Source organism: Pan troglodytes, chromosome 1 (genome assembly GCF_028858775.2).
Source record: "Pan troglodytes isolate AG18354 chromosome 1, NHGRI_mPanTro3-v2.0_pri, whole genome shotgun sequence".
Classification (NCBI taxonomy): Eukaryota; Metazoa; Chordata; class Mammalia; order Primates; family Hominidae; genus Pan; species Pan troglodytes.
In genome coordinates, this window is record NC_072398.2 from 497,009 (window position 1) to 521,226 (window position 24,218).

A 24,218-nucleotide genomic window follows, 5' to 3' on the forward strand; every position below is an offset into this window, starting at 1 on the left:
CTGGCAGATCACTCGTGGTTAGGAGCTGGAGACCAGCCCGGCCAACATGGCGAAACCCCGTCTCCACCAAAAACACACAGTCAGGTGTGGCGGTGCACGCCTGCAATCGCAGGCACTCGGCAGGCTGAGGCAGGAGAATCAGGCAGGGAGGTTGCAGTGAGCCAAGATGGCAGCAGTACAGTCCAGCTTCCGCTCGGCATCAGAGGGAGACCGTGCAGGGGAGAGGAGAGAGGGAGACTGTGGAAAGAGAGGGAGAGGGAGAGCTAGAGTGTTCCAAATTTGACTACAAATCTTCTCAGCACAAGAATTCTTTCCTTTTATGATTTCAATGTCTTTATTATATTTCTCATTTTGTTTATGCATTTTTTCATTAGCTTTAGATCTCTGTTATTTTGAAGCTCTTTGATCCTATTTAATATGATTTTAAAATTCTTTGTTAGGCAATTCATAGATTTCCTTTCTTTGGGGTTGGTTAATGGAGCTTTATTACTTTGGTGGTATTTATTACTTTGGTGGTATTTATTACTTTGGTGGTATTTATTACTTTGGTGTCACATTTGCCTGATTTTTTGTGACTAAAGTAGCTATGCATTGATGTGTGCACATCTGAAGTTGCAAACAGCTCTTTGGTCTGTATAGACTGGTTTCAGTAGGTAAAGACATTCTCCTGTTGTTTCTCTAGGCTAATAGGAATTACCTCCAGGACTGCAGTTGAGCAGGGTTAGAGCCATGTCATGTGGCTACTGCTCGGTCTCCAGCAGAATTTTCAGTTGGCAAGCTTATAACCAGAGGTTGTTGAGTATAAGTCCTGTCTGGTCCCTTGGTAGAGAGGACTGCCTCTAGTACCTTGGTCAATAGGGCTATCGCTAGGACACTCTGCTTCAGGGTTCACATTTGGTTCTGTAGATGGCATGCCTGTTACCAGGTACAGAAATGGGTGTGGATTCTATTGAGTCCCTTGAAGGACTCCCATTATATTGGTGGGAAAGTCTCTGGGCAAGAAGGATTGTCCCCAGACCACAGTTGAGAGGACCTGGAACTGAGTCTCAGGGCTGTGTCATGGATCACAGCTGAGTCTGAGGTCTTCTGTCCTGCATGGATGGGTGTACCTCCTGCATAGTCCCTGTAAATATAAGATATAAGATATCCCCAAGCTGTGGCTGAATGGAAGCTGGAGCTGGATAAGAGGGCTGATTCAGGATCTCCAGCTGGACTGATGTCAGCAGTCTTGTTTACAGGGGCATCGCTCAATGTGTCACCCAGGAGGTCACTGAGTGGGCAGGACTGCTTTTGAACAATGGAAAAGGGTGCCAAGTAACAGAGCTGCTTCAAGATTGGCAGTCGGATGTAGTTTTGAGAGCCTGCCTCTAGGTGCATGAACAGGGTTGCCTCCTGGCAGGTCTCTGTGCAGGAAGGTCTATTCCCAGACCATGGCTGAGGGGGACTGGAGCTGGGTCATGGACTGCTTCAGGGTTCAGAGCTAGAACTAAGGTTAGCAGGCCTGTTACTTGAGGTACTGGTCAATGTGAGTGCCCCTGGGCCCCTTGGCAGATGGTTCAGGTGGCAGGACCAATGCCAAACAGGGCACTAGCTGAGTCCAGAGGGATGTTATTTCTGTGTCTGTAGCCAGGACCACAGTCAGTGAGCCTGCCACCTGGTGTGGCCCTGCCTTCTCAAAATAGCTCTCTTCAGTGTTGGGATTCACCACAGTTTTGACACTTCCTGTCAAGATCCGGAAGTTCCCACCAAGGGACTTTTGTGCCAGACAGGCTGCTATATCATTGCTGCTTTGAGCGGATACGATTATAGGAGCTCCTCTTCCACCATCTTGCTAATCTTTTTAATCTCTTTGTATTAAGAATATTTCTCTAGCACATTATTCAACTTAGATTTTACTCAGTTAAAACCTGTGAAACCAGACAGCAAGTTATCTGCTGTCAAAATGCAACAGTGACACTCACATATAGGATAGACATTCCTATTCCGAAAAAGAGAAATTGGAAGTTAAATAGAAGTCATGGAGCCAACGCAAGCCTGAAACCTGGCAGGGCAAGTTTCGTTAGATTTCAGGACTTGAGGTCCTCTTTGGCTTGATATCCTGACCTCCAGTCCATAAAGGTGGTGGCCCCTCTTCCTTTGTTCTGTGCATGTATCTTGCATTTCTTTATATCTCTGATGGTGTCTTCAGGATTATTTACAAAATTTTTGACATGTTTTATATCTTTGTGTTTGTTTAATTCTTAAAATTTTATTATATTTGTTGCTTTTATATTTTCTGTTATATATATATATAACTGATATCAGAGAAAATGTTTATAAAAGCAACAAAAATAAAATTTTAAGACAAACATAGTATAAACTATAGATATTACTGAGATCAGTTATAATATAACTTACATATATAAAGATAATGCTTTTGCCTAATTTTATTTTTATACTTATCTATTTTTAGGAAAAGCATATGAAATCAACACCCAGTATATTTCTTGATGGTGAAGCACTAGTTAATTAAATGAAAGGGATTTTTTTTTTAATTTTCAGAAGTAAATCTCAGTTTTTAGAAAATAATATACTGTATTAATGCATAAAACAGAACTACATATCTAATAAAACACTCAAATGCAATAGATGTTACTACAATGTTGTAATTAGTAGCAGATTTTTAAAATGTAGAAAAAGGTAGAACTTAGCCCTAAGCAAGGTTTCCAAAGTAAATATTACTGTCAAAAATATATATATATATATCAATAGCTTTTCTGTCCCAGTTAATACTTATTAAGTATTTTTAAATGAAAAAATATTCTCTTGAAAAAAGTCTAATTAAAAATATTTCAGAATAATCTCAATAATTATTGTGGAAGAATTTTATTAAAATTATTTTAAAATCCAGACTTGACCTCTAACCATATGAATACCTGTGAGACCTATCATGCTTGTCTATAAAAATCTGCAACATTTTAACAACATCGATTCTTCCCAAATATATTTTATTGTATTCTAATCAATACAATTAGTTAGATCTTTTGAACTAGATCTTTTGAACCTAGCCAAAATAGATCAACTGAAAGGAAAAACAAACTTAAAAACTTGACTATTTTGAACATGAAAATACAGGAAGACAATTGTTTCACTAGAGGTTTAAAATTATCATGAGGGAACACCCAATAAAACAAGATACTTTAAAGGAATTCAGTGAAAGACCAATGGAAAAGACGAGATAATGTGGAAACTTAGCCTCCCCTGCACTGGCTTCTGGTATAAGATGTTGACCCTCCTTCCTTGTGCAATCCCGTTGTTTCCTCCACACACACTGGTTCTCAAACCCATGATTTCAGGACTGCCTTCTCTTATGAACTCTGGATTCGTGTATACACTAGCCTTGCATAATCTTCATGTAGATGTGTACTGGGCAACTGGAGTCCCAAATTTCAGTTTCAGCGTTCCATGCCAACCTGCCCAGCCCCAATATTCCTGTGTGTATAAACGGCAATCCAACTTCACCTCCTCCACCACACCCCTTGCCCAGACACCATACGTCTCATCAGGACTAGCTCAAACCCTTTCCTGCATTCTCGCTCAAGCCTTCTCAGTGATAATCATATACCTGTTCCAAATGTCTTTCCTCTCTGTCCGTCCTCCAGTGATATCGCAGAGTGGGCTTAACCGAGAAGCAAGGAGAGTCAAAGCTTTGGGGCCCTTCACTCTCTGGAGATTCTCTGAGTGCTGTCTGTTGCTGAGAGTTGTATGGTGGGGTGGGGTGGGAGGGGAAGCCAGGCTACAGTCAGAACAGACTGTGAGCATGCCTGGTAAACTTCCTGAAGAGTTCTTAGAAGACAGGGGCCAAACATTGGCTGAGACTTCCTTTCTTTTTCTAAGTGCACATTCACTCTCTTGAGTGTCGTGTATACTTTTGTCTTCCCTTTCTTAAACACACCTCTGCCTGTCCCTGGTCCTTCCCAGGACCATCATGATTTTATAGGACCTGTTCCTTGGTTCCATTTCTAACCCCATTTTCTGTTTTGCAAACTTTCTCACCTCAGTCTGGGGCCACAGATCTTCTTGCTGCTGTTCAAACGTTACAAGTTACTTTCAGTCTCCCAGCTTTTAACTTTCTCTGTTTCCTCTGCTTAAAGCATCTCTGCCGTGTTGTTTACGACTGACTCCATTGCTTCATTTACGGATCTGATGAAATTTCACCTTCTAAATAAAGGGCTCCTAACTAGCCTGTGTTAAATCGATTCGCTGATCATTCCCATCTCATCTCTCTGCCTTTTTTATTCACTATGACTATTAATACTTGACATTTCATTACATATTTATTAGTTTATTGCCTGTATTTACCACTAGTATATAAATGCTGTGTGGGAAGAATCTTTGTTTCAAACATCATAAACCTAGATAGTGCCTGGAACAAACAGTAATTATTTTTGAAATTAATGAATAAAAGAAAATATTCAACATTGGAATTTAATTTTTACTTAAAAGCAATAATGTTAGCAATTCACTGCATATCACACCCAAATAAATTATTTTTGTATTATAACTCAAAGGTACCAAAAAACCTCTGAAACTCATTAAAAGTGTAAAGGTAGATGCTTTACATAATCCCCAAATGCATAAAGACTTTGTAAGCACAAAACAGTTAACGAAATTATTAAAGTTAATATATTAAACAAAATACTTTAAAAAATTCGGATGAAACAAAATATCAGAATGAAAACTGAAATAAAAATATTTTAGTTGATACTATTCACAAAGAGTTACTTTTTTTTTCATTTTTCTTTTCTTTTTGAGACCGAGTTTCACTCTTTTTGCCCAGGCTGGAGTGCAATAGCGTGATCTTGGCTCACTGCAACTTCTGCCTGCTGGGTTCAACTGAGTCTCCTGTCTCAGCCTCCCAAGTAGCTTGGATTACAGGCACGTGCTACCACGCCAGCTAATTTTGTATTTTTAGTAGAGATGGGGTTTCACCATGCTGGCCAGGCTGGTCTCGAACCCCTGACCCCAGGTGATCCACCCACCTCGGCCTCTCAAAGTGCTGGGATTACAGGTGTGAGCCACCGCATCTGGCCAGTTACTATTTTCATAACAAAACCACATTTATATTTATAAAGAAAACATTTCAATGAAAAAAATGTGAAAAGAAAACACGATTCACAAAAGCAGTAGTTACATGGATAAACATGAAAAGTTATATAAACATATTAATCAAAAAAGACAAGTTAAATAATGATACACCTATGAAATTGACCAAGAAGGAAGAGACACACAATTCGGAGCTGGTGCAAGTGGAGTTTAATTCTGCAGCAAAATTTGAAGAGGCTTTTGGGAATGTAATTCAATGTTGTGTATTAAGTTTGTAACACTGTATACCAAATGGTAGATTGTCTTAGGGAAAAACTTAGAGTGTTTTTTGTATAATTTGTTTTATTTCTGCATAATTTATAATGTTGAAATTTTTAATACAATGTCACTATTCATTCTTAGGAGAAGATTGCAATTGTGATATAATTACTTTGATAGACATGAACTCCAGTAGATACTGTCCAGTCATATACAAACATTACATATTGCAAACTGAAGAGATGTAACACAGAAGATTGGTTAGAGGTGGCAAAGGGCTATAGGGAAGGCTGGAGAGGTGGGCAGGGGAGTGTTGTTATCCAAGGACCAAGAGTCCTCACCACTGGAGCCCCATGTGCCCCTCACTGCTGAGCTGATGGGGACTCTGCACTCCAGGGCTGCTGAGAGAACCCTGCCCTGGTGATGTGCAGCAACCCAGATGCCTGCATCTCACCAATATGACTGAAACTGCCTCTCAGGTGCTGAAGTCTGAGGCCCCCCATGGTCCCTGTTGCTTAGAGCTGCTGACCAGCACCCTCATCAGAAACAGGGGGAAAAGTAGGGTTTACTTCTTCCTCTCACCCTGCAGTGTCCACTCACAAGGGCCTGCACTCTCAGAGCCTTACGAAAAGTGAAGTAGCAAAGAAGTCAGGAGAAACCACGTGCAGGCTGCAGCACTGTGGGTCAGAGACTCCAGCCCTCAAACGTGCACCTAAAAACAGGACACTGTCTAGACAAAGGTGGTCACGAAAAGACCTCCACGACGTAGGAAAATGGTCAATGTTTTTCCAGAGCACACATTTAGAGAAAAGTTCAGAGGAATTTGGCTGCAAGATCCATGATGGCGCTGCAGTTTCTTCTGTCTTCTTCCCTGTTTTATTCCAACAGCCTAATACATGGTATACACTCACTAAATATTTGTAGTTTAAAGGGAAGATATAACATTTAAAGTATCATTTTTGTCTGGTTTATTACATTAGAGTCGATTTTAAAATTTTCATTCAACCAGTTTTTTTTTATATTTTTCTATAACTTTAATGTCAGTATTTAAAAACAAAGATAAAATCAAATGCAGCACTAAAGCAATATAGATTGCAAGTGAGTGAGAGGGAAACAGTCTACAATCAGTCCTAATGAAGAGGGAGAAAGACGAGGAAGTGAAGATGACTTCAGTTCTAGTTTTAATCAAGGTACTGATTTGTGGAGGTAACCCTCTGAGTTTCACATTCCATACCTGTGAAATGTTAGAAGAAAAATAACAATATCTTACAACATTTACTTGAATGTTAAATGAAGATCACACATATATATGGAATATATTTTGTAACGTGGAAAAGGCTAAAGCTGTATATGAACCAACTCCTATATTTCATAGATAAGATTTTGATGTTGAGATTTGAGATTACTACTATTAATATTGGTTAAGAGTTTGCATTTAATAACAGAGGTAAAAATTGTAAAAGCTATTAGAAGAAAACCAGAATTGTTCAGGAGAGATACCTACTGACTTCTTTAGCTCTCTTAATTGCATTCTTCTTCAACTCCCAGAGGTGATGTATCGAGAAAGCTTTCAACCCCTCCCCTAGCGGACACGGTAAAACCAGGCACGTCACTTTCTTACTCCTCTTGGTGCTCTTAACCTGGCCACACACCACCAGCCCATCTAGGTGAGGTTCAAGACATCATCTGATGGTGAGTTTGGCCAGACAGACAGGAGGTACTAGCAGGAACAAAAGGGTCATCACTGCTCTCAACTTGTTCTGCTTCTGAAATGTTCTATTAGTTCTTCACAGCATTTCCTCATTTTTTTATTATGTTTTTAATGGAGAAAAGCAAATGTAATTCTTTTTTATAACTTCTATATAACAGTTACATACTGTGACATAATTGTCCATGGATTTTTAATTTCCGATTATTTATGGAAAAATAAGATATATTCTATATTTTTGGATTTTCATACAATGATGCATTTATTTTTCTGTGACTGAAGTTTTATAGAGGAAAAGTGACTGATTTTCTTTTGAGAGGGGATGATTTCTGAGGGTTACAAAACACTAGAAACACTGTCTCAATCATTTTATGTTTCCTTGATGAAACCCACAGAGGGTGGCCTAAACCCAAAGTGTAGACTGCAGAGGGAGGATGGTGTCCCTGAGAGGAATCAGGCAGAGTTACATGCGCTGGCTCTCACTCTCGGGCTGAGACGTGCCTTCTATCTCAGGTTAGGTGTGTGATATTAGGCAGGTGCCCTGAGAACCTGCATTTTTTAATATGTAAAGAGAATAATAGGAAGTAACTCAGGCTCTTAGGGAAGAAAGGTAAAGTATTAAACAATTTTAATATTAGAAGAATTCCTGGGATGCTGTCAGCTTCAAATAGAGATTTAATATGACCCCATTTATACTTACAATAAATCCCCAAGTTAAACATGCATGAAGACCTTTACATGAAATTCAAACAAGGGGATACAGAAGAATAAGAATGAACAGGGGGCCAGTCACTATGTGTGGACACAGTGTTCCCTTGTCTGTCCCATGTCCTGGGTGAGCTGTTCTGAATGGCTTAATGATAGTGATCCCCATTTATCAAAGTGCAGCAGAGATTTGCTTAGCAAACCCTGCATCTCCCTGCCCTCCTGCTCCCCCTCAATTTACTGAGCAAACACCTTTTAGGTCTTCACATGTGCTGGTCGCTCCTCTGGTCCTTGCTTCACTTTGGCCACAAATTTGGACGAGATCAGCAGGTGTGTTTTGCAGTTTATTGGAATGTTTTTAAATTGTACACAGATCTCAGCCACCATTTGCCAGTGGGGGTAGTGTTTGATACAAAGAAACTATATCATCTATCTATTCATATATATGTACACACACATAAAATGTGTCTCAGATTTGTTGGATATTTATAGTAAAGCCTCGAAGCATCCCAGAATGTTGGAACTTTTGGTGAGTTGAATGTCTTAACTAGTTTTTGTAATTATTATAAGAATACAAAATATATTTGAAACTTGTAAATTCATTCCAAAATATCCCTGCATCATAAACATAGCTAAAGTCTTCCCAGAAAGAGGAGTTATTATGTCCTTATTCTTGGCAAGGGCTATCAAAATTTAACATTTAATATGTCAGAAGTTGAAAAGTTAGAAAGGTTTAATTTCTTTCAGAGAAAATGTGGAAGAAGATATTATGGGTTATTTCAGAAAGGCCAGATATATTTTGTGTCTATTGCCCTTATTTATTTTGTAGCTGTTTAAAAATTCAACTTTAAATCACATTTACATAAGTTTCCCTGAATAGACTGACTGTGACCTCCTTAAGTGCACTCAAGTTCAATTCGCCTTTGAGTCATCCTCGGCATATAACACAGAGATAGGCTGTGAGTGTCACAGTAGAGAAGGAAACAGTGAGTTGAAGTTAGAGACATCTCAGTGTTTGATTTTCCTGCTTCTCAGTTTGTATGAAACATTGATTGTGGCAGGCAATAAAGCATATGATGTTTGCAGAAACAACTAAAGCCTTGTCTGATAAATAGCAGTGACCCTCCAAATTCTAGTTCTTCCTGAGATTTAGTGAGCTTTGAAATGAAAGGAGTTTTAAGGAGATGAGGTTGGAGGACCACATGCTAGACAGGAAGGAGATGGGATTCTCCAAATATCTCTGCATAACTAGGATTAAAATAAGAAATGTATAATATAGTTATATATTCTCCTGTGTATATTTATATAAATATATATTTAAAGTTTATATATATATATATAAAGAATATTTACACAGCCTCACAGCATGGCCTGATTCTATGAGAGGAGGAGGTTCAAATATCTAGTATAATTTTGTTCCAAATTATGCATTAGTTTCTTGCTAACTCTTATATCAAATGTACTTCTGAGTATTTTGAAGATCCTTGTTGTGTTCTTACACCAGACATGTTAATTCAGAACTCTATCACAAAAAAATCTAGAAAAAAGAAGTTTGATTTATCTTTCTTTCAATGAGTCACTATTTGTGTTAGCAGAGTGAAGGGGGGTGGCTTGCCCTTCCACACCTGTGGGTATATTTCATCAGGTGGGACGGGAGACTGAGAAAAGAAATAAGACACAGAGACAAAGTATAGAGAAACCACAGTGGGCCCAGGAGACCGGCACTCAGCATACCAAGGACTTGCACCAGCACCAGTCTCTGAGTTCCCTCAGTTTTTATTGATTATTGTTTTCATTATCTCAGCAAGAGGAATGCAGTAGGACAGCAGGGTGATAATGAGAAGGTACCAAAAAAAATGTGAGCAAAAGAATCCATGTCATAATTAAGTTCAAGGGGAGGTACTATGCCTGGATGTGCATGTAGGCCAGATTTATGTTTCTCTCCACCCAAACATTTCAGTGGAATAAAGAATAACAGGGCAGCATTGCTGCCAACATGTCTCGTCTCCCACCATAGGGCGATTTTTCTCCTATCTCAGAATTGAACAAATGTACAATCGGGTTTTATACGGAGACATTCAGTTCCCAGGGGCAGGCAGGAAACAGTGGCCTTCCTCTATCTCAACTGCAAGAGGCTTTCCTCTTTTACTAATCCACCTCAGCACAGACCCTTCACGGGTGTCGGGCTGGGGTACGGTCAGGTCTTTCTCATCCCACGAGGCTGTATTTCAGACTATCACATGGGGAGAAACCTTGGACAATACCCGGCTTTCCAGGGCAGAGGTCCCTGCAGCTTTCTGCACTGCATTGTGCCCCCCTGGTTTATCGAGACTAGAGAATGGCGATGACTTACCAAGCATACTGCTTGTAAACATTTTGTTAACAAGACATGTCCTGCACAGCCCTAGATCCCTTAAACCTTGATTCTATACAACACATGTTTTTGTGAGGTCAAGGTTGGGGCAAAGTGGCTGGGGAAAAGTTACAGATTAACAACATCTCAGCAAAGCAATTGTTTGATACAGGTCAAAATGGAATCTCTTATGTCTTCCCTTTCTACATAGACACAGTAACAGTGTGATTTCTCTCTCTTTTCCCTGCATATCCCCCTTTTCTTTTTGACAAAACCACCATCGTCGTCATGGTCCATTCTCACTGGTCACTGTCTCTCTGGAGCTGCTGGGTGTACCTGTAGACTAACAGCAGAGAGAACAGACATACAAGGATTAATACAAAATTTGCAACAGTGGAATTTCCATTGGTTTTAACCCAAGTGACGGCATTAAGATTTGTGAGGCTATCAACACCTTTCACCATTGCCTCAGTTTCTGGCACCAGATTTAACTGGGCCTTTGATGTTTCAAAAATTTGTTCTTTCAGTTTTGAAATACCTAAGGTAAGATTATCTTCTCTTCCTTGTAGATGGCGTCTAACCATGTCCCAGTGATGTTCAGATTCATTATAGGCTCGAGGTGTAATACAAAAATCTGACGTATTCCAGTCACACTGTAACTGAAAAAGATATTCCAAGCTTATGAGCCTGTCTCCCATCCAAATGATAGTTTGTCTAAGATCATTAATTTGGTTTGCCAATTTTTGATCTATTTGGGTCTGAGAATTCCACAATTTTGAGGAATTCTTTTGCCAGTTATTCACATATTCTGTAGTTTAAACTGAGGAGTGTAAAGCAATTCCAGCAGCCGCAGCAGTAGCTGTGACTGCAATAAGACCCATAATCACTGCAATCAAAGTAAAAATGAATCTTTTGGATCTAGTTAGAACTCCTTTTAATACTTCTGTTAAAATATGTACAGATGGAGAAGCCTCCCACAGTTGGTCCAGGGACACACAGGGATCCACGCGCCCTCTGTTGCCCTCACTAGCAGAATACGGTGCTGCCAATCAAAAGTTGAATCAATGCAAGTAAACAATCTACAATTTTCACAGGTTATAGTTTGGGAATCTGGTTTAATAACTATGTTTCCTATAACTAGCATATAAGGAGGTTTTACACAACTTTGCAAAGGAATTGTCAGATTGGAATTTATGTCAATAGTATAATACGGCTTATGATTTCTTGTTCCCATAACTTGATTTCCAGACCAAATTCAAATGTGTGAGGCCACAGTAAGCTTCCATAATTCTGGTTGTTCAGGATGAGTAACAGGACTAACTAACTTTGGTCGAGGTGATGAAATTCCCTTTTCACCCCGTTTCCATGGATAGGTTGATTCTAACTTTCTATAAACCTGGTTCAGCCTTTCAGTTAAATCACTATCATAGGCCAGATGAGCGGGCCAGACGGATGGGGCCTGTGAACATGAGTCTGGCCAGTACAATCATAATATAATTGGCCTTGAGGGGCCCAGTCTATAATAGTTCCAAATTTATTGTTTTGTAATATCACTGCAGTATCAGCCACACATTCTTCCCAAACTAAGACTTCTGGGTCTATTGATTCTTTGGGAATTTCCTTGGGGCAAAGTTTTCACTTAGGCCCAAATTTTAATGATCTTTGAAAAGAAGAGTCCTGTAAATCATTCATTTGTGACCCAAGTGATATTCCACTTACCATGTGATAAGTAAATCTACTGGTGGCACTGACAGTAGGCACTTCTACCAACCAAATTTGGGTTGTGGGCATTAAGCATCCTGGTGCTTTTCCCAGGCAAATAGGAGGATAATGATACCCAGTGGAAATGTTTATCATCATTCCTTCTTCAGGTTGGGCAGGGCCACGGTCATCTGTGGGGCCTGGCACCCATGCACTATTATTAACATATACTTCAATAGAATTATCCATCCAAGTGACTGTCCAAATTAAGGGTGGGAAAGGTACTTAGGCCCAGTAGGTATAACTAGCTGCAGCTGCTCTTGCAGACATAGGGAGACTTACCATCGTTGATACAATCATTAAAGCTGCAAGCAGCATATTCTCTGGAGTTTGTGTTACTCTTGTGTTCTTCAGGCTTTTTTCAGCTAACTGTGTCAGCTGCTTTAGCTGGGCCCAGGTCGGCGGCTCCACTTTCTTGGTGGATGGCAACTTCTTCTGTAAGTTCTAAGTACCCAAACTGGAAGCTGATTTTTTCCTGGTGAAACAAAACCTCTCCCCCATGTTATCACCTTCCCTATTTCCCATGTTTTATTTTTGTTGTCTTTCCACCAAATCAGTTTTCCTTCATGTGGGCTGTTCTTTTTACCAGTAAAATGTTCTGCAGAAGTAGTGGTCTGATTTCTATAAATGTTTAAAAAACTTAAAGAATAGAATGCTAGATTAAGTTGCATCTGGGGAGTGTTATACTCCTTACTCTATTTTTCCTTTTTTTGTTTAACCAATTGAGCTTTGAGTGTTCTGTTAGTTCTTTCAATTATGGCCTGTCCTTGGGAATTATAAAGGATTCCTGTTGTATGTGTAATTTTCCACTGATTTAAGAATTTTTGAAATGCTTTATTACAGTATCCTGGCCCATTATCTGTTTTAATTTTTTCTGGAACTCCCATGACAGCAAAACAACATAATAAATGTCTTTTAACATGGGAAGTACTTTCTCCTGTCTGACAGGTTGCCCATATGAAATGTGAATGAGTATCAACTGTCACATGGACAAATGAAAATTTTCCAAATGAAGGTACATGTGTGACATCCATTTGCCATAATGCATTAGCACATAAACCTCTGGGAATAACTCCTACCTCCTGAGTGGGCAGGTGTAGGACTTAACACTGAGTACAATGTTGTACAATATTTTTTGCCTGTTTTCATGTGATATCAAATTTATTTTTTAATCCTGTTGCATTTACATAAGTCAGGGCGTGAAGTTCTTGTGTTTTTATGAAGGCAGATGATACTAGCAAGTCAGCTCGTTCATTTGGCTTAGTTAAAGACCCTGGTAAATTAGTATGTGCTTGAATATGACTAATATAAAATGTGAAATTTCTTTTTCTTACAGTTTATTGTAACAAATTAAACAGCCGATTTAATTGATCATCCATACTATATTTGATTAGGGCTGTCTCAACATCCTTTGTAGCCTGCACTACATATGGAGCATCTGAAACAATGTTAATAGGCTGATTAAAATCTTGTAACACTGAAATGACAGCAACCAACTCTGCTCTTTGAGCTGAGTGATATTTTCAATGACTCATTCTTTTGGCCCAGTGTAAGCTGCTTTTCCATTGCTGGAACCATCAGTAAACACTGTCAGAGCATTTTCTAAAGGTTTCTGTCTGGTAATTTTAGGTAAAATCCAAGTAGTCAATTTTAAGAAACTGGAAGATTTTTGTTTTTGGGTAATGATTATCAATAATTCCCACAAAATCAGCAAGACCAATCTGCCATGCAGCAGAATTGATAAAGGCTTGTCTAACCTGTTCCTTGTTTAAAGGAACAATGATTTTATCTGGGTCACTTCCACACAATTTTACTATTTGTAGTCTTGCCTGACCAATTAGTGTAGCCATTTGATCTAAATACAATGTAAAAGTCTTAATTGTATGGTGAGGAAGAAATGACCACTCCACAAGATCTGTATTTTGAACAACAATGCCTGTTGGAGAACGTACGGTAGCAAAAATCAAAAGTTGTAGTGGAGCTAAGTGATCTATTTACTTGTGATGACCAAAGTTTTTCTTCAACTAATTTAATTTCTTTAGTTGCCTCTGGAGTTAATGTTCTTCTACTATTCAAGTCCGGATCCCCTCTCAAGATAGAGAACAAATTTGACATGGCATAAGTAGGGATGCCTAGAGTTGGCCAAATCCAATTAATATCTCCTAGCAATTTTTGAAAGTCATTTAACATTCTTGATGTGTCTTTATTTCTATTTTTTGTGGTTTAATTTTTCTTTCCTCTATCTGCATTCCCAAATATTGAAAAGGAGTGGAGGTCTGAATCTTATCAGATGCTATTGTCAGTCCTGCGTTTGCAACCTCTGTCTGCAGAAATGTGTAATAGTCAATTAATTTGTCTCTCTTTTCTGCAGCACACAAAATATCATCAACATAATGAATAACAGTCTGAAAACTTGTCTCTAACTGGTTGAAAAGCCTGAGCTACAAAAGTCTGACGAATAGTTGGACTATTAAGCATTCCGTGAGGCAACACTTTCCACTGAAACCTGGTGGCTTGTTCTTTATTATTTATGGCTGGTATAGTAAAAGCAAATTTTTCAAAATCCCATTTTGCCAGGGGAATGGTAAAAAAGAAATCCTTTAGATCAATTATAATTAAAGGCCAATGTTTGGGAATCATGGCCAGAGAGGGCAGCCCAGGTTTGGAGAGGCCCCATGGGTTGAATTACCACATTAACGGCTCTTAAGTCAGTTAGCATGCACCATCTGCCTGAATTTTTCTGAATTACAAACACTGGAGAATTCTAAAGAGAGAAAGTGGGTGAAACGTGTCCTTTTTAAAATAGTTTTTTAACTATTTTATGTAGCACCCCCAACTTTTCCTTAGCGGCCACTGTTTGACCCACACAGGACGCTGCAGGGCGAGTCAGAATTGCTCCTTCACTGTAGTGAACTGTAGGTTGGGCAATAATGAGTGCCATGAGCCAAGTTGCAGCAAGCCTAGTTTCAGGCTCCCTCCCCCAGCACTCACTCGGCTGAAGAGGAGGTGGCCATTGTGGTTTTAGCTCCAATGGCCCCAGTGGTTCTGGATCTTTCCTTTTAATCTTAATGTTTCAGGATATATTACCTCCTGTAATTGATTATAGTCAACATTTTGCATTGACCGAGCCATTACAGACTCTGCTGCATTTTTACAATGTGAACTTTCCATTCCTTTCCTGGATTTTGTCCCTGCCTCTTCTTCACAATCTATTACACAGCTTTCAGGGGCATCAGAAGCTGAAACACTATCTTCTTCTATTTGAAACAGTTCTAAAGTTGCTTTAATAATGGCCCAATCATTCCATACTGTAAGTGGGACGATTTTACCTTCCCTAATTTCTTGTTTTAATTCTTTGCCAATTTTTTCCCAATCTTTTAAATCTAAAGTTCCCTGTTCTGGAAACCATGGGCAGAATTGTTCTATTATTTGAAATAGCATAATTAGATTTTCTGTAGAAGTTTTAACTCCCCCTCTTCTAAAGAGAATTTTAATGAGGCTGAGATAAGAGGCATATTTACTTTCAGTTTGCCCCATTGTTACCCTGGGTTCCTCCGAGTGCACAAGCTTACCACAAGGCTGACCGTGGACGTACTCAGGAATCTCTCATCAGTTGTCCTCAATGCTCATGTTCTTAGCATACCTTCACCATAGAGAAAGGCACCCACGTTGGGTGCCAGATGAAGGTGTGGCCTGCCCCTCCACACCTGTGGGTATATCTCATCAGGTGGGATGAGAGACTGAGAAAAGAAATAAGACACAGAGACAAAGTATAGAGAAAGAAAAGTGGGCCCAGGAGACCGGCACTCAGCATATGGAGGACCTGCACTGGCACTGGTACCGGTCTCTGAGTTCCCTCAGTTTTTATTGATTATTATTTTCATTATCTCAGCAAAAGGAATGCGGAAGGAGAGTAGGGTGATAATAAGGAGAAGGTTACCAAAAAAACATCTGAGCAAAGGAATCTATGTCATAATTAAATTCAAGGGGAGGTACTACACCTGGATGTGCACGCAGACCAGATTTATGTTTCTCTCCACCCAAACATCTCAGTGGAGTAAAGAATAACAAGGCAGCATTACTGCCAACATGTCTCACCTCCTGCCATAGGGCGGTTTTTTTCTCCTATCTCAGAATTGAACAAATGTACAATTGGGCTTTATACTGAGACATTCATTTCCCAGGGGCAGGCAGGAGACAGTGGCCTTCCTCTATCTCAACTGCAAGAGGCTTTCCTCTTTTACTAATCCACCTCAGCACAGACACTTCACGGGTGTCGGGCTGGGGGACAGTCAGGTCTTTGTCACCCCACGAGGCCATATTTCAGACTATCACATGGGGAGAAACCTTGGACAATACCCAGCTTTTCTGGGCAGAGGTCCCTGTGGCTTTCCGCAGTGCATTGTGCTCCTGGTTTATTGAGACTAGAGAATGGTGATGACTTTTACCAAGCATACTGCTTGTAAACATTTCGTTAACAAGGCATGTCCTGCACAGTCCTAGATCCCTTAAACCTTGATTCCATACAACACATGTTTTTGTGAGGTCAAGGTTGGGGCAAAGTGGCTGGGGCAAAATTACAAATAACATCTCAGCAAAGCAATTGTTTAAGATACAGGTCAAAATGGAATCTCTTACATCTTCCCTTTCTACACAGACACAGTAACAGTCTGATCTCTCTCTATTTTCCCTACAGCAGACGAGGGTGGTTCTGCAAATTTCCAGTACTTGTTGATAAATGATGCTATCATCAGGAAATTTTATGAATTTGAACCATGACAACCTTACTATAAGATACAATTCTTTTGGCCTATAGTTACGAATTCTTAGTTTGTTTTTTAAATTTGTTATATGTCATTTATATACTAAAATCCCCAGACCCATGGGACTTACTCAGGTTAGCACAATCAGCACACACAAAAGTGAGTACTCACTAAACACTCATTTCAAACGGACGTGTTACACTAACTCCAAAACTCTCCTTGGTGGCCTAGGTGAAACCTCATGGCCAACATCACCTGGATGGTCAGCCACACTGGATGGTCGGATTTCATCCTGATGGGACTCTTCAGACAATCCAAACATCCAGCTCTACTTTGTGTGGTCATTTTTGTGGTTTTCCTGATGGCATTGTCTGAAAATGCTTTCCTGATCCTTCTGATACACTGTGACGCCCACCTCCACACCCCCATGTACTTTTTCATCAGTCAATTGTCTCTCATGGACATGGTGTACATTTCTGTCACTGTACCCAAGATGCTCCTGGACCAGGTCATGGGTGTGAATAAGATCTCAGCCCCTGAGTGTGGGATGCAGATGTTCCTCTATCTGACACTAGCAGGTTCGGAATTTTTCCTTCTAGCTGCCATGGCCTATGACCGCTACATGGCCTATGACCGCTACATGGCCATCTGCCATCCTCTCCGTTACCCTGTCCTCATGCACCGTAGGGCATGTCTCTTCCTGGCATCAGGCTGCTGGTTCCTGGGCTCAGTGGATGGCTTCACATTCACTGCCATCACCATGACCTTGCCCTTCTGCAGATCTCAGGAGATTCATCACTTCTTCTGTGAAGTTCCTGCTGTATTGAATCTCTCCTGCTCAGACACCTCACTCTATGAGATTTTCATATACTTGTGCTGTGTCCTCATGCTCCTCATCCCTGTGATGATCATTTCAAGCTCCTATTTACTCATCCTCCTCACCATACACAGGATGAACTCAGCAGAGGGCCGGAAAAAGGCCTTTGCCACCTGTTCCTCCCACCTGACTGTGGTCATCCTCTTCTATGGGGCTGCCATCTACACCTACATGCTCCCCAGCTCCTACCACACCCCTGAGAAGGACATGATGGTATCTGTCTTCTATACCATCCTCACTCCGGTGCTGAACCCTTTAATCTATAGTCTTAGGAATAAGGATGTCATGGGGGCTCTGAAGAAAATGTTAACTGTGAGATTCGTCCTTTAGGAAATTATAAAGTAGGAAATTTGGATATAAAGATTTATTTTCCTTTTCTCTGCCCGTCAGATACTTAGGATTTTATCCCTGTTATTCCTTAGACTCTCATACAGTGATGTCTCATCTCATATTCATCTAATTTTGAGGAATTCTTTCACTGTGTGGAAACTCTATTTTACAGTCCTTGTCCACCCAAAATTCTTATACAATTGTGTCATACTAATGTAACATTTTTGGAAGTTGATAACTGCTCTCTAATTTTGTGAAAAAATATTCCTAACCTTAGGAAATAATAGAGACAAAAAGGTCATGAGGTGTTCAAATGATGAGAGCAAAAGAGGGAGGTAGATAGAGAGGGGCAATGAAACAAACTGAGTAAAATGTTGCTGCCACAGGTGAGTATGGGCAAAGGGTATATAGGTATTAATTGTACTATTCTCTTTTAATGATACTTTTTTCTGAAGTTGAAATCATTTACAAATAATTAAATACCAGGCTTTTCTCCCTTTTTGAAAATGTTCTCCTTTCTGCTTGGTGGCAGTGTGACATCTTAGAAATCATGCTTATTTCATTATGTCTAATCATTACTGAGAAAATCCAGTCATCGCCCCTTCTTTATTGAGGGCTACCTTTTTCTGCATGGTCCAATTCTGATGGCGTCTAGTGGATTTACCTCTCTGAAATAATTAGTGCCATGTGGTGTATTGAGGATGTAGGACCACATAAGGGACTGCAGAAAAAATATGACACCTGAGTGGAAGGAGTTTTAAGGAAGGTTACCTGCCCAGGGTGATTCCTGAGCTGAGATTTCAAACATGTAACTTAAACAAACAAGCAGAGGGATGACATCATTCAATCCTTCATTTATTCAACAAACATTTTGTGCTATATTGTAATATTAAAAATAGCTGAATAAGATTAAATTCGGAATAGCACATGGCTACTTTTTCCAAGGAATTTGAAAAATACATGTAGTTGTTTATGCAAACAAATGTAACAAAATAAATTGTTTTGATACTCACGTATGAAGGATACAGCTCATAAGGACACACTAATTCTATCTGTGACATCTGAGTTCAAACAAGGAGCTTAGAGGAGACTCTGGGCCTCAGTGCTGAATAGTGACGAAAAGTTACCCTCAGATGAGTGTGTGATAGTGGAGCCAGGGGAACTTGCTCAGAGACACGCTGCAAGAGAAAAGGCACAGCATGAGCAAATACAAGGCTGACTAAGCAAGAGAGATCAATGCCCAGTAGACCCTTCTTTCTTATTTCATCTTAGGCTTATTTCTTGTCATTGTGTGGCCCAGGGTTTTACAAACAATAGTGAAATGATCAGATTTGTATTTTAGAAATGTTATTTGTGTGGTAAGCAGTTGGAGATGTGCAAGACCAAAAACATAGAGACCAGGTAAATGAGAATGGTGACCTAAATGATATTGATCTAAGTGGAGTCAACCATGCCTTTACCCCAGAATAGGCTGATTAGGAGGACATTTGAGGTGGGGCCTGCTGAACCTGTTACATAAAAGCCCAAATGTGGTAACTACATGCCTATAATTTCCTAATTGGCTATGTCCAACTTGTGAATAATCGGGTGGTTTCAAAAGTCCAGATTTCTCTTTTCTCTCATCACGCCCAATTATTTTATGACTCTAACATAAAGATTCTGTAGTGTTTTGGAAAAAAACATGAGATAACTAGTTTTTAATATTTTTTCTGAACTCAGACAATATAAAATGCATACTCTAACTTTGTATGAATTAAAAAGCATGTGTCAACTCTCAGTTTGCTGGATTATAATTAGACATATTTGATGGTTATCTTTAAAACATCTTTGTAACAGGAAATAAAATATAGCAAAATTTCATGAAAAATGATTTTTGTATAGTTTTATTGTGCTCTAAGTTGTTAGCCACCTAAAATAACCTGTTATAATATTTTTGGTAAGTCTCATGGTAACTACAAAGCAAAAACCTATAGTAGATATACAAAATTTTTAAAAAAGAATCAACACATACCACTAGAAAAAACATCACTTAACCATAAAAGAAGATAGTAAGAATGGAAGAAAACAACGAACTCTATAAAACAACTGGAATACAATTAACAAAATTGTAGTATTAAGTCCCTATGTATCGAAAATTATCTTGAATGTGAATGTATTAAATTATCCAATCAAGAGACATCTGGTGGCAGAATGAATAAAAAATGCCACCTACAACAGGTTACTTTAACCTGCAAGGACATATGCAGACAAAGTGAAGTGGTTGAAAAGGATATCCCATGCAAGTCGTAACCAGAAAAGAGCAGGAGTAGCTATGCTTATATCAGATAAAATAGACTTAAGTCCAGAACTGTAGAAAGAAACAAAGAAGACCATATATAATAATTTTATATATCATATATAAGATCATATATAATAATTTTAAAAAATTCAACCAAAAGTGTATAATAATTGTGACGATATATGCACTAAACATTAGAGCACCTAAATATATAAAGTACCTATTAATAGATCTAAGGGGAGAGATAGCAACAAAATAATACTAAGAAACTTTAACACCCCACTTTCAGCAATGGAAAGATTATCCAGACAGGAAGTCAACAATGAAATAACAGCTTGAAATTGCACTCTAGGGCAATGGACCTAAAAAGCATATGCAAAACATTTTATTCAGTAGCTGGAGAATACACATTATACTCGATTGCACATGAAACATTTTCTAGGTTAGATCACATGTTTGACTGTAGAAAAGACTTAAGATCAAAATATCAAGCATCTTTTCTGACCACAGCAGTTTAAGCTGTAAATGAATGAAAGAATTCTCTGATAGTTTACAAATAAATGGTGATTAAACTATATGCTCCTAAACAATAGGTGGGTCAATGAAAAATTAAAAGGGAAAATAAAAAGTTGCTTGAGACAAATGAAAATGGAAAACTCAGCATAGCAAAACCTACAGGACACGGCAAAAGCAGTTCAAAGAGGAAGTTTATAGCAATGAAGGGCTACATTAGTAAAGACCTCAAATAAGAAAAGGTGTAATACTGTACCTCAATTAACTAGAAAAAAAGAATAAACCCAAAATTAGTAGATAATAATGATCAGAGAAGAAACAAAATAAATGATAAAAACAATGCGAAACATCAGATAAGAGTTGTGTTGTGAAAAAACAAAATTAACTAGACTAAGAGAAGTTTCAAGTAAATTAGAAATTTTAAAAGGAAACATTACAACTGATGCTACAGAAATACAAAAGATTATGCAAGTATAATAATTGCATGCCAAAAATTAGATAAACTGGAAGATATAAATTCATTGATATGTAAAACCTATCAAGATTGAATTATAAATAGTAAATATAACCAAACCAATAATAATGAATAATGCAATGAAGTAGTAATAAAAGTCTCCCGCCAAAAAGATAAAAAGCAGCCCAGGACAATATGCAAAATTCTATTAAAAATTTAAAGAACTAATACCAATTCTCCTCAAACACTTCCAAAAAATCGAAGTGGGAATACTTCCAAATTCATTTTACAAGGCTAGAGTTACCCTAATACCAAAGCCAGAGAAGGACACGGGAACAAAAAAGGAACTGCAGGTCAATATCCTTTGGGAACATGAATCTAAAATTCCTCAAAAAATGCTAGCAAACTGAATTTAAAAGCACATTTCAAAAAGCATTCACCATGATGAAATGGGATTCATCCCAGGGATGCAAGGATGCTTCAACAGAGGCAAATTAATAAACATCACATAGCACATTAACAGAATGATACAATTGTATGATTATTTAAGTAGATGAAGAAAAGCATTTGACAAAATTCCAAAACTCTCAACAAATTAGGTATACAAGAAATGTATCTCAACATAATAAAGGCCATATATGATAAACCTACAGTTGACATAATACTTAACGATGAAAGGTGGAAAGCTTTTTCTCTAAGATCCAGCAAAAGACCAGAACGGTCACTCTTGCCACTTTTATGTAACATAGTACTGGAAGTCCCAGATAAAACAATTAGGGGAGAAAAATAAATAAAAATCTAAATAGGAAAGGAAGAAGTGACATGGTTTCTGTTTGCTAATAAAGTAATATTACATATAGAAAACCTAAAGACTTCAACAAAAACTATTCCCTAATTCAGGAAAGTTTCAGTATATAAAATCAATGTACACAAATTACCGTTTCTATACTCTAACAGCAAACTGTATTTTTAAAAAGTCAAGAAAGACTCAGAGGAGTTGCAGCAACAAGATAGATGAATAGAAGATCCTCCGGCATCATTCATCCACACCCACAAAAGTACAACTAGAGACTATTCAAAAACAAGAATAACATCCTGAATTCCCATGAATTCAGGAGAGAAAGAAGCTGTGTCTGGTCTTAGAGCAATTAGGTAAAAGAAAGAAACAAAAGCCTCCAAATTAGAAAGAAGGAAGTCAAATTTTCCCTGTTTACAGATGACATGGTCATATATAAAAAATCCTAAAGACACCAGCAAAAACTGTTAGAATTGATAAATGAATTCAGTAAATTTGCAAGATACAAAATCAACATACAAAATAAGTAGTATTTATATATGCCTATGTATTTATATATGCCAGTGTACAGTCTGAAAGAGAAGTCAATCCCATTTACAAAACTAAATATAAAATAATTAGGAATAAATTTAGCCAAAGAAGTGAAAGATCTCTACAAGAAAAACTGTAGAATTCTAATGAAAGAAATTGAAGAGATCGCAAACAAATGGAAAGATTCCCCATGTTCATAGATTAGAAGAACTGATATCTTTAAAATGTCCATCTACCAAAAGAGAGCTACAGAATTCAAGCAATCACTATCCAAATACAAAAGACATTCTTCCCAGAAATAGAATAAAACAATCCTAAAGTTCATATGGAAGCAAAAAAGACTCCAAATATCCAAAGTAATTCTGAGAAAAATGAATGGATCTGTAGGCATCATACTACCTGATATACTACAAAGCTATTAAACATTGAAACAGGATGGTACTGGCATTAAAACAAAAAAGTTCAGAGCTTGAAAACAAAGCAATTGAATTAACCCAATCAGTGGGGAACGGTGGCTCACGGCTGTAATCCCAACACTTTGGGAGGACATGGCAGGCAGATCACTTGAGGTCAGGAGTTCCACACCAGCCTGGCCAACATGGTGAAACCCTGTCTCTACTAAAAATACAAAAATTAATGGCGTGGAGGTGCGCATCTGTAGTCCCAGCTACTCGGGAGGCTGAGGCAGGAGAATCGCTTGAACCAGGGAGGTGGAGGTTGCAATGAGATCGTTCCACTGCACTCCAGCCTGGACGACAGTGAGACTCAGTCTTAAAGGCTTTTTTTTTTGTTTTTTGTTTTTTGTTTTAACTGTTTCCTTGTACTTCGGGTTTTTGTAGATTAGTGACTTGCCTTCATTCCTAAGTACCATCTGAGTAATTAATAATATGGTTATAAAGAATATTAAATGTCAGACTTAATTCTTTTCGAGCTTCCCTCAGCAACTTAAAGTTAAAATTTTTCATTTCTTCTATAATCTTGCGGGTTTGAAATGGGTATTCTCCCACTTGAACATAGGCAAAATCTAATTTCTCATCTCTACCATATGGAATCTTGTTTAGTAATTATTTCTGAATTTATCCTGATGCCATGCATCATTGGATTGTTATAAATACATCTAAAGAAGTACACACATTTTTGCATTTTTCTCAGCATGTTGTTGATTTCCAGAAGTTGTGATTGTGTTTTATTTATTTTATTTCTCTGGAGATTTTTCCATCCATGTCTTGTGACATTTTTTAAATTTTCTTTAAGTTGGTATTCACCTTTCTCGGGTGCTTCTTTGAACAGTTTAATAACTGACCTTATGAATCCCTTCTCTGGCAATTCAGGGATTTCTCCTTGGTTTGAATCCATTGCTGGTGAGCTAGTGTGATCTTTTGGGGGTGTCAGAAAACCTTGTTTTGTCATATTTTCAGAATGGTTTTTCTGGGTCTTTCTCATTTGGGTAGACTATGTGAGAGGGAAGTTCTGGGGCTAAAGGGCTGCTGTTGAGATTCTTTTGTCCCATGGGGTGCTCCGTTGATGTGCTCTACCCCTTCTTCTAGGGATGGGGCTTCCTGAGAACCAAAGTGCAGAGATTGTTATTTCTCTTCCGCATCTAACCATGCAGCAAAGCTATTGTGCTCTGGGCTGGTACTGGAGAGTGTCTGCAAAGAGCCTTATGGTGTTATCTGTCTTCCAGTCTCTCAGCCATGGATACCAGCACATGCTGTGGTGGAGGGAGCAGGGGAGTGAAGTGGACTCTGTGAGGGTCCTTGGCTGTATTTTTGATAAGTGTGCTGGTTGGTCTCCAGCCAGCAGTTG

General features: G+C 38.6%; 1 protein-coding gene, 1 long non-coding RNA gene and 1 pseudogene across 3 annotated transcripts in view; 1 reads left to right on the forward strand and 2 right to left on the reverse strand.

The window, feature by feature from the left end:
- Positions 1-9,505: 9,505 nt before the first annotated feature.
- LOC134807922 (uncharacterized) overlaps positions 9,506-24,218 on the reverse strand; it is a 49,867-nt gene continuing 35,154 nt past the window's right edge. The window contains exons 4-7 of one of the 2 annotated variants that reach the window (XR_010149555.1): positions 18,854-19,018; positions 12,153-15,610; positions 10,648-10,768; positions 9,506-10,452 (exon numbers count right to left, since the gene is read on the reverse strand). This is a non-coding gene — a long non-coding RNA (uncharacterized LOC134807922). The remainder of the gene's footprint in view (positions 10,453-10,647; positions 10,769-12,152; positions 15,611-18,853; positions 19,019-24,218) is intronic. The other variant, XR_010149556.1, reaches the window with a different exon arrangement.
- On the reverse strand, positions 15,728-16,349 carry LOC129138309 (uncharacterized; annotated as a pseudogene).
- Positions 16,281-18,873, forward strand: LOC741803 (olfactory receptor 2T29-like). Its single transcript, XM_001144588.6, has one exon. The coding sequence runs from the start codon at positions 16,875-16,877 to the stop codon at positions 17,838-17,840; it is 966 nt and encodes a 321-aa protein (XP_001144588.3). The 5' UTR covers positions 16,281-16,874; the 3' UTR covers positions 17,841-18,873.

What these genes read in the sequence shown, in the direction of transcription:
- LOC741803 (XM_001144588.6), top strand. Translation starts at nt 16,875, where the DNA reads ATGGCCAACATCACCTGGATGGTCAGCCACACTGGATGGTCGGATTTC.